The sequence below is a fragment of the Pararge aegeria genome, chromosome 13 (assembly GCF_905163445.1).
Source record: "Pararge aegeria chromosome 13, ilParAegt1.1, whole genome shotgun sequence".
Lineage (NCBI taxonomy): Eukaryota > Metazoa > Arthropoda > Insecta > Lepidoptera > Nymphalidae > Pararge > Pararge aegeria.
Genome location: NC_053192.1, coordinates 9,254,264 through 9,265,618, shown reverse-complemented (window position 1 = coordinate 9,265,618; position 11,355 = coordinate 9,254,264). Strand labels below are relative to the sequence as shown.

The 11,355-nt window shown below is 33.9% G+C and overlaps 1 protein-coding gene across 1 annotated transcript in view; it reads right to left on the bottom strand.

Annotated features, from left to right (window-relative positions):
• Window positions 1-1,964: 1,964 nt before the first annotated feature.
• Window positions 1,965-11,355, bottom strand: part of LOC120628642 (transducin beta-like protein 2) — a 148,525-nt gene continuing 139,134 nt past the window's right edge. Inside the window, exons 5-6 of the mRNA XM_039897178.1 lie at window positions 10,489-10,674; window positions 1,965-4,427 (exon numbers count right to left, since the gene is read on the bottom strand). Of these exons, the coding sequence (XP_039753112.1) occupies window positions 4,213-4,427; window positions 10,489-10,674 (401 nt within the window). The 3' untranslated portion in view covers window positions 1,965-4,212. The remainder of the gene's footprint in view (window positions 4,428-10,488; window positions 10,675-11,355) is intronic.

Below are 11,355 nucleotides of genomic sequence, written 5' to 3'. Positions count from 1 at the left end.
ATTTTCATGTTGTGTTTGAAGCAATCAATATTATTTTGACATTCCACTCGCTTCTGTTTAGTGAAATGAGTTCAATGCAAATAAAGTAGATATTAGTTTGAAGTATCACAAAATTTTCAGGGCATTATTAGGGATTTGACCAATTCCCTGATTTCATCCTTATTTATAATAACAGGCTGTACTGATTAGGCTGTAGGTACTCTGATGCGTTATTGCATACTTTTTAGAACCTATGGTATCCGGAATCCATTTCCTATCGACCAATTAAAATGCGAACTCGGGTAGAAACATCAGTTAACACCCTACTGACGTGACGAAACTTTGTAGCAGGTTCAATCTCCATATGCCCATTAAAAGCAGCACCTAGCGTCATGGTTAAGATGCAAGCGAATAAGTAACTAGATCGGTGTGTCTGGTTTACACGCAACACATGTCTTTCCCAGGGCAGTTTGGGCAACATCCGATGATCTTCAGTGTAAAAGCAGGTGTTTGGTGTGGCTACGTTGCATTGTGGGATGTTAGCATGTTTTTACTATAATAAATATGCTCTTATTATAAAAAAGTTGACAAGATGTAAACAAATATACCTAGACCATATTTCATTGCAGAAGATCCCAACCTGAATTTGATGAAATGTTTGTTTACATCTCACGATTTCTAAAAACGGAGTATACTCTTTTTACTTGTCACAAACTGTTCACAAATCACTGCCTTTAGAATTACGCGCATTTAAATATCAGATAGAATGTTCTTTAAATCTTTAAATACGATTACTTGAAAATCAGAGATTGGTACAAACGTTATTTGTGATCAAAGAAATATAGGTAAATGATTATTTCGTGCGAAATAGAAATATTAAAGTGACACTATTTCTTTCGAAACTCGAAAATGTTCTATTTTGACATCATAAAAATACTATTTTTTGTAAAGACAAATCGATGGAATTGACGCCTTAAAATTAATGAGTATTGGTTACATAATAAGTATATACTTGAGGCGAAATTATATTTATTAAAAAGCTGTGAAACTGTACTTAAATTATAATCACAGAGTATCTCAGTGTAATGTCGATGATGTCACTTTATGCAAAATAAAAATAATATTTAAATCTTGTACAAGTTTTTCACTTCTTTCCCCCTACAAATATTATTAGTGCGAAATTGAATTTGTTAGTTTCTCCTTCGTTTATTCGGCGGAGCAACGAATTTTACATTTATTTTTTTTACGTTTTTCCCAGTAAAATGCACAGTTCCTATGGCATAGATCTTAAAACCTACCTCCGTTTGCTAAAATATTCAATCATTCATCACCTACTAGATAGAGCAGTTTCATACAAACTGGCCCGCCAAAGGCCCGAAAAGTTTTGCATCACGAAACAGTGTGTTAAGATTTCAATGTCATTTAACTGCATAGTGCACCTATCTGCACTGAGCCAGCGTCTTGAAGAACGGACTAAGCCCTTCTCAGTGTGGAAGGAGACCCGTACCCTGTAGTGGGCCGATTAAATTATAGGTTGATATCATGAAACTGCATAATCGGGGGTCTGTAGAAAGTGTACAGGAGTAGTGTTTTAGAAAGAATATATAAAAAGAAAAGCCATTCATTAAAAATAAATGCATGTTTATTTCAGTTAGGACAACAGTTAGTTTTTGTATGTTTTTCATTAGGTATTTTGGTTTATTGATCTTAGAATACAACAAATAGTATTTATTACTTATTAAAAAAAAGATGCACACAAAGCAACGACATATTTTTAATAATAATCAATACACATGTTTCTGGACTGTTAGGCAGAGGTAACAATAAAAATACAGGAACTTATTATATTATCATGCTTAAATTATAGATTTTTTAAATGTAAAATAAAACTGACCTGTTAGGTAAGTATATAAATAATCAGTTCCAAATAAAATATTACATAATTTTCTTTATTCATTATTTTTAATATATTAGTCACAAAATTATATTAACTCATTATATTAAGTAATGATCATTAAACGATTTTTTTTAATTTATCCAGTCTTTAGTTAATATTTCTAATTATAAACAAAGAAGCTCCACAGAACTCCAAATGAAAATGTAAATTAATTAATCGAAAGGAATTAGTAACATGGGTCAGAGTTTTTAAAGGCAATGCACACAGCCCTTTAACCAAAATTCATAAACGGGGTATGTTATCAATACAAAAGATGTTTCTACATAACCAATTTGAATTATTATATCCGATCTTAGGTCCGATTGAAGTATGCGTTTCCAAGATGCTGAAATAGCGAAATCACCAATAGCAAACATAACTATGACCTTATATATAAACACGAGTGATAGCATGGTTGGCATCGCATATATTCTTATAAAAAATTTGTATAGTTATTTCATAGAAATAAAACTAATGTTTTTCATTATCATGAACACTATAAAATCGGTACATATAGGGATACCTTCGGAGACGAAATGTAACACAGAACATGACTCGGCAGAAGTGCGTTAATAAGGGAAATTTTCAAGCATTATTTAATGTGTTCTGTATAAAGCTTATTATTATAGACCATATTACATATTATTAATATAACATATTAAAAAAGGGTACAAGAGGAATGTCATATAAAGTTTATACAATATTTAACAATGTTAAATGGTTTGTAAAAACCAGTAGGTACGTATAAAAAACCAGAAAGGTTCCTTGGTGCATTAAACTAAAATTAAGATCTTGTATTCATAAAATCATCAACTACAAAACATGGTGACATTCCATATTTTGCTTTATATTGTGTACCATTCATATGTAACTACAAATACAGTTACAGGAATAGATAATAATTCAAAAATACTCATACATAGGTTATACTCCTATATCCAATGAGGAATCTTTATTAAAATATCGATCACGCAACATAGAGATCCGGCTTATGTAGAATTTCGATTTCAAGATATTGTAAGGAGTAAGGAAATAAACGCTTAATAATAATTAACTTACGTTTTAATTGCCTTGAACACTGTCATAATACATAATTTATTGATTAGTTTTCTTAAAAAACTCAATTGACAGTGTCAGTTCTCATCGCAATTCTTGTAAAGAGATGACAGGTTAGCAGCTGTCAGTAAACTTACAAAATAGGTGCCGTGTGGTACTTGTCACAACACCTCCCTCCCTTCTCGCCTTAGGTGTCGTGCGAGACAATTAAGGGAATTTAACGGAGAACGGGTAGCAGCGTCATCAGTAGTACTACTACCGTCTACTGCAATCAGCAACCTGTCTACCCGGCGGGGGTTTTACGGGCAAGCCCTCTTACTGGGAGAGCCCTTTAGTCCAGCAATGGACTGTTTTTATAGTCTGTTATTGACTGTGATGACAAAATTGCATTGCAGCTATTCATATCACTTAGAATTTAAAATTAAAAAATAAATGCATTTGACAATACTGCTTGAACAGTATCAACATATTCCAACACAACACCATAGATCAAATAGGTATTCGAATTTTGAAATTGGTCTATGAAGTATTAACACGTAGGTACTCAACACTTAGTTAGCTTCAGAGGATTTTCCTTCATTAAGACAGTTTATACAAAATATTCTGATTTATCTATTGAAATATTATTAACATACCTACATACAAAAAATATAGTGTTTATCTCAATATAACTGGGAACAGACAGCTCATCTGTCTGATGATATAACTTGACGCCAACATCGAATTTTTTGAATACAAACAGAGAACCTTAATAATATACATATATATTTTATGGAATCAGTACAAAACATCGATAATAGGTTATTTGTCTCATTAAGGGATGAATAAAAACTTAGCCTATTTTTAAAATCTAACAGCATGTTGTCTTTCTCGAGAATAATTGTAAAATCATGTTACTACCACATTGTTTTTAGTTCTATGGTTACTAAAATAAATAATATTATAAATTACTTTTTATAATATTTAGTACCAATTTTTTTTTTGCATATTGTATAATTTAACATACAAGGAATAACTAAGGACAGTTTATACTGTTTAAAATTTAAAAGACCGACAAAAAAAGTCAAACGTTTCGAGGCAGGTTAATCATGTACTGAATCACCAAGGTTTCAGCTTTTGTTAGTATTTCGCGTATCCTCTTTACAGTGCGCGTATCCTCAAACCCTTTGTTCAACCTTAATGAGACAATTATGTTTACAATACGTACCTAGGTACGTATTGTGAACCGTACCTACTTATTTTTACTTGCCAAACTTAGCTAGTGTCGCCTTACAGTCTTTGATGGTATTCTTGAGGCGTTCAACCGTGGCGGAGGTTTGCTTGGAAGCTAACAGCCGGGTGCAGCTGTTTATGGTTGTGAAGTACCCGCATACGTTGTGCAGAACTCGCACGACACGCTCTCCGCAGACGAACAAATACTTCCCAGCTGGGTCGAAGGTCATCTGATTTATTCCTTCTGGAAAGGGTTTAATTCATATTAATTGACAGGGGACTTGATGAGAAAAAAATAAAATTATAATTAATAAAATATGTACTACGACAATACACACTTCGCCATCTAACCCCAGAGTAAGCGTAGCTGGTGTTATGAGTACTAAGATGACCGATGAATATTTTTACGAATAATCGTTAACTGTTAACGGAAATTAATTGTTAACGGAAAACGGTCCTTAATTACTATTTTCTCGGCGGTCCTTATTGGCTTTCGGTGACATGACCTATGGAATGAAGATGCAAACACGCCGTTATTAAGTCACTAGCATGAAAAATTGACGGCCGATTAGCGCAGTGGGCAGCGACCATACTTTCTGAGTCAAGGCTGTGGGTTCGATTCCCACAACTGGAAAATGTTTGTGTGATGTTTTTAAGTGTCTGGGTGTTTATTTGTATATTATAAGTGTTTATGTATATTTTTCATAAAAATATTCATCAGTCGTCTTAGTACTCATTACACAAGCTACGCTTTCTTTGAGGCTAGATGGAGATGTGTGTATTGTCGTAATATTTATAGTATATGTATAGGTATATACATATATTCTTTACAGTGGATAACTGTAAGCTTATCAAAAGATTTGCCCACTCGCAGTCGTGGAGTGGTTTTCGAGTATGTAAATACGTTAAGTATATTTATTTATTTAATAAGCTAGACTACTCGTAAATAGGATTGAAAGTTCATAAAACTTAAACCCGACTTCGAGCAGACAGTTAATCGGATTACACTTTACTTTAAATCGATTACAGGGCAGTGCATTACTTAAGCACTTGACTGAGGATGTGAAATAGGTTTTATTATTATAATGATAAACGTAACGTAGTGGAGTCTGTTTGGTTGGACGAACTAATCTCCGGAACTACTGGTTCGAATTGTTAAACTTTTTATATTATAACATCAAGCTACGACCAATAGAAGGGGATCATCAATGAAAATTTTGACAAAACGGAGAAAAATATTCCTTTTATGAGCTCCCGAAGCGTAATTAAAGTTACGCCAAAATGATGTATAACAAAATTATTTCCGTTTAAAACTATAAAAAAAAGTCTAACATTCATGTAATTTCGGCATCGGCAGGAGAGCCGTAGTTCAGTGGTCGACGCGCTCAGGCCGCGATTGCTAGAGAGTCGCAGGTTCAATTCCTGTCGGTTCTGAATTATTTTTTATGCATTTTAAATGTATACTAAGTCTATCAATCTATTAATGTTGATTCATACACCGACAAAATGGCATAGGACAGCTATTAAAATAATATAAACAATAATCAATATAAATAATAATAGGTTTTTATACACCACAGGTAAAAATGAGCAAGATTAGTGTATACAATTTAAACCAACGTGACATTACAATAGTTATTTGCGACGCAAGAATTTAATTTCAAAATACGAGATGGAACATTTTTTCAGCCAGAAGCATATTATTATATTATAACAAGGTTTATCCTACCATCGCTTGAAAGCAGCATTATTTTAAAATGATAGTTTTATACATCTTAACATAAAAAATCATAGTTTGGAAACATGGGCGTCAACAATACAAAAATATAACCTACTGTTTTAAGCGATGGTAGGTACTAAGCAACCAGATACGAGTAAGTTTTCAGCTTTTATCTTGAATATTCACATTTTATATTGATGGCATACAACTTGGGAGGGGAAGCCCATAGCAGTGGCTTGCATAAAGGATAAAAATCTTCAGTACGAGTTATAAAAATCTTAAGGATAGGTATTGTAAGAGTTATAAAAAAACCTAAGTATTTAAATCTCGTACTGGAGATTTTCTTCATTTTATGTCATCTACATACCCTGTGCATATGCACGCCACTGGCCCAAAGTAGGTATATAAACCTACCAATCAAACGACGGTTGCAAACGACCTAACCAATCAGCTGAGACCATGATTCAAGCAATGTCGTTGATGACCCCACTGTCGTCACTGTATTCTTGTTATTTGAGTTCGCCATACTAAAGTTTTAGGGGATTTTCCTTTTAGCTTCTGATTCAACATGTCTGTTACACTTATCATGATGACGCATGTAAAATTTGAAAGGATATCATCAACTTTAGCTTCAGCCTGTTATGTTGTCCTACTGCTTAGCAAGAAGTCCACGAATCCGCACTGGTTATGATGAAGATGATGAATCAGCAGTGGCGTGCATAGAGAGTATGCACAGGGTATGCAGATGATATAAAATGAAAGAAATCTCCAGTACGAGTTATAAATACTTATGGGTAAGCTTTTTATAACTCTTACAATGCCTATCCTTAGGTTTTTTATAACTTGTACTGGAGATTTTCTTCGTTTTATATCATCTGCATACCCTGTGCATACCCTCTATGCACGCCACTGCTCCCATATATGGCTAGGTTACCCCAGCTTAGCTCGTTGGTGTTTTGGGAACATCAATACCAAAGTTGGGTTGTAATTGTGATTGGCATTTAAACCTCAGAGATTATGTTAGTTTAGGCAAAGTCATTGGAAAGATGAAATAACCTTTAGTGCTTCTACAATAAGGATTGCATCTAATAATTGAGATTCCAGATGTGCAATTCTTGATGATGATAATCTGATGACTGTCTTAATATTTATCGCATTGCATCGCCAGTATTGACGGATTTGTAATGACTTAAGACACCGGGAGGTAATTTTGTGACGTCCGAGTCTCTAATAAGAAGTGCAATATGCACCACATGTATGCACTTGTGCTGTGAATCAAATACAATTTCATTTATTTCTTGAAAACTATTCAAAAATTATATAAGAAATAACAGCACTTTGGTTTAAATGCTTATCAATTTAAATATAACAATTTTTCAAGAGATATCTGGCACATATGAATTTCAACATAGCGTGGCAATTATCAAGTTCACCCTCTTTATTTACCAGATATTTTAATGAAAGAAACACTATTCTCAGCGTTGGCACGAGAATCACGCAAGATATCCAAAATATCCAATGATTTTATGTTATTTTCAAATTACGTTTTGACTGTAAATTTTTCATAACAAGTTAAACAAAGTACAAGGGTAGTAAGGGTAGTAAAGTCAAAGTCAAATATTTCTTTATTCAAATAGGCATTTTTGATGCATACTAGCCCAGTACATTACATGTAAAATATGACATAGAAGTGAGTTGATGGCGATAACTAAATTCGTTAACTTAAAACTAAAGCTACGAGGGTTCCAAACGCGCCTGGTCTAAGAAGAAGCCCACAACAAACTTAGCCGGTTGTTTTTTTTGTTATTACCATCTCACATCGTTATTTAAAACTATTAAAGAAGCAACCTGGTTAGAGCAATAATTTACACCCAAGTATTTTTATCGTTGACACTTAATACTATACTAGGACTTTTCTATAAGCTTACGTTTAATGCAAACTTTGAACTTTTTCAGAGACATCTCCAAGATATCAAGAGTAGGTGCCTAACAGTAGGACCATTTCACTTGAACTGGTCCTACTTTTAGGCACCTACTCTTAGTTGCTACAGAATAATAAAGTAATTGTTCTGTAGCAACTGAAAATTACTGGCATATTAAAATATTCATCATACGGGCCTCCAATACAGCGTAGCCTAGTACCTAGGCGATCAATATGGTATAAATCATGTATTCCTTCAAGTTGTTACGGTAACCACGAAGTAGAAACCTAAACACGACGTCCCTTCGAAGTGTAGTTGAAGGTTATTTTATTAATAAGTAAACCATCAAACGACTGGTGAGCTACCAGTCTTTTGATGGTTTACTTTTGGAATATGCTCTTTCATATAACAACCCCCTAACCCCTAACTACTAAGTATTAAAGCTGACATGGGTATTATACAACGTGTAACGGAATTACGAAATACTGTTGAAGGGTGCATATGTATATTTCATAAGGAATCACCCTGTAAAAATACCTATTAAATCAAAAGTAGCATATTTATTTTTCCATACAAACTAATTCGCAACATTTTAAATGTTACTTATGACAACCCTATTGAAGATAAAAGACCGAGACGTGCTTAGTACCTACGCTTCGCGACGCGTATTTAATAAAGTGACAGGAATTACTTCATTTTACTTTTGCATTTGATGCTGTATTTGATTTCTTTTAGTAAAAACGATGGAAACGGTTTACTCGAAAACTAATAAGCGTTTCGTTTTTCTCTGCGTCTTAGAGGCAGTAAATAGTCTACCTCTAAGTCTAAAGCATCTGAAGTATTATTTCGGTTTTCATTAACTCGTTGTATATTGGGTAACCTTATTTAAAAAAAAAAAAAGCTCGCCGTCTTTAGCAATTAATCTAAATTAGAAAACAAATAAAATTCTTGATTCTCGGTTTTTTCTTCATTTGTACCAAAATACCTACCGTGGTTTCACACTTTGAAATTTGAAATTGTAGGCAATGGCAAGAACCTACCCGATAGATGGGTTAGTAACATTAATTTCATACATTATTCAGAATGTAGAATTTTCAAGAATAATATTACTCGCATTGAATTTTCTTCTTCAATCGAAGGTACATGTAGACGATGGTGATTAGTTAACTACTATACCTGTTCTAGCAATGTTTTATGTCGGTTATTATTGACACAAAGACGGAGTAAATAACTTCGCTATGAGGTTTATTCCTTTATAATAAAATCGGATACGTTTTATGTCAACTTTGACTTATTGAGAGACGTCTAGAAGAAGTCATCCAGTGGTTTATTGTAAAATAGTATACAGTTTTCACATAAAATATTTATATATTTATTTATTTCTAAATATATATAAAATGAGTTCATAATATACTACTACTACTAACTATAGAGTTCATAAAAAACTTTTTATTTTTCTCTCTTACAGTTCAGTAGCAGTAGATAAACGACAGTTGCATTATTTATATGTTATGCGGGCTCGGAAGCCCAAAGTCTTCTATAGCCGTGAACTATATCCATTTTTTATTGGCAAATACTCACTTATACTTGCGTTGTACGTCATGTCTGTGAATATAAATCGCTAAGAAGAACAATCGAGGCTAATATTTTTTGTTTTCAGCGACATTTTTTTATACCTATGCATCAAATGTATTCCGCAGTGTTTATGGAATATTTTCAGTCTATCCAGATGAAATAAAATGCAATATGAAAGAGGCACTGTTGTATTGGTATGTTTGCCTCAACTTATCTAGCCTCTTCATTTTTACCTTACAAAGAGACGGCATAAACAAAGATTAGTAGTATATGGTAATAAAGAACATACCAACACAGATCATAGATGCAAATTTCCCGGACGTAGTTAGGCTAGTGTTCTCAAGTTTTCTTTGTTACTTACGATCCACCAGTGAGCGTCGTTATAGTTTTTCGTGATTACCATAGAGCGAAGGTTAGCCGTTAGGCGACAAGTATGGTTTGCGCGGACGCAGGTCACGAGTCACGACATGATCCAGGATCCGTCTCGTTCCGTGATTCCGTGTTTGGTTTCTTTTTATTAATTATTTGTTAGGCTGAGACTACAATAGACACCTTTTGACGCGACGGCGAGAAATGTACCTAAATAATAACTCTTCATTAAATATATCGAAACCAAAACAATCCTATCTTCAAGTTTCAAGAAGAAATAATTTGCCAACCCCATATAACATTGCACTATTCAACATTATAAGGGGTCGGCACAATATGACTGCAAGAATAACGAGTATTCAACAAATCAGATTATTCAATGACGTGATATCCAACCCATCAATCGAACCTAGGACCTCGTGATCCGTACTCAAACATTATAACCACTAGGCAGTGGCGTGCACTTCATACATGCAGAAAAGCACTGCTTACCCTACAATTTAAATTTAGCTCGCCTAGGAGGAGTATTTTTGCCTTTTTATGCAATTTTGCTGCCGTATGCATACCCTGGTAAGAAACACAGTGCACGCCACTGCCACTAGGCCAACGAGGCACCAGTAAACCAAAACCAAAACCAAAACCAAAATTATAATAACACTGGACAGGACACTGTCAAAAGAAAAATAAGCAGAAAACACCAATATTAAAAAGCAACTAACCCTTGAAGACATTTTCAACTGTGTCATACAGTATCCCGGTGTACGTGTCGTAGAATTCCACGTTCGAGTTGCACGAGACGGCCAGCACCTCTGCGTTGGGCGACAACGCGATCCGCGGCGGTATTGCCGTCTGTGTGTACTTGCCCGATTCTAAGATGTGCGGGGACTCACCTCGGGCGTATTCGACTGGAAAACGAAAATACATTGAATTTAGTAAAAAATAACCAAGTCCGCGAACAAACTTTCTTCCTTTATCCTACAAATATATATCCTAGAATTGAGCTTTCGAATGAAAAAGGTTGTTATTACCTCTTGTTGGTTAAGACATTGACAAGTAATTTTTTTTTCCCTATTTCATTATTGCGTGTAGAGTTTTTGTAAATCCTTACACATGTCATTTACTATTTTATTTTTCAACCTTAATACCAGTTATTATCAATAATTACATTATTTATTTATTTAGCAACGCACCCCGTGAAGACATTACAGTTGCCCAATTCGTATTCCCGGGGCTATTAAAAAAAATTAACAACAAGTAATAATTACAAAAAGTTAAATTAAATTGTAACATAAAAAAAAAAAGCTATGTAAAATTAAGAATGAAAAAAAAAACAATAACAATAACCAAAAATTAAAAAAATAATCTTAGATTACCTACTCTCTAACAACATTTTAATTTGCTTTTGGAGCTGAAGCGGCGGGGTGTGAAATATGTCCAGTTCCGAATTACTATGAGTTAGGTCATTGAGCAAGCGCAGCGCACGAGTCAGTGGGCCTAAATAACCGGCTATGATACGAACTTTCATCCCCTATTTAATTTATATGATATTTCAGTCTCATTCCACTTTACACAAGTGAGATTGTTTG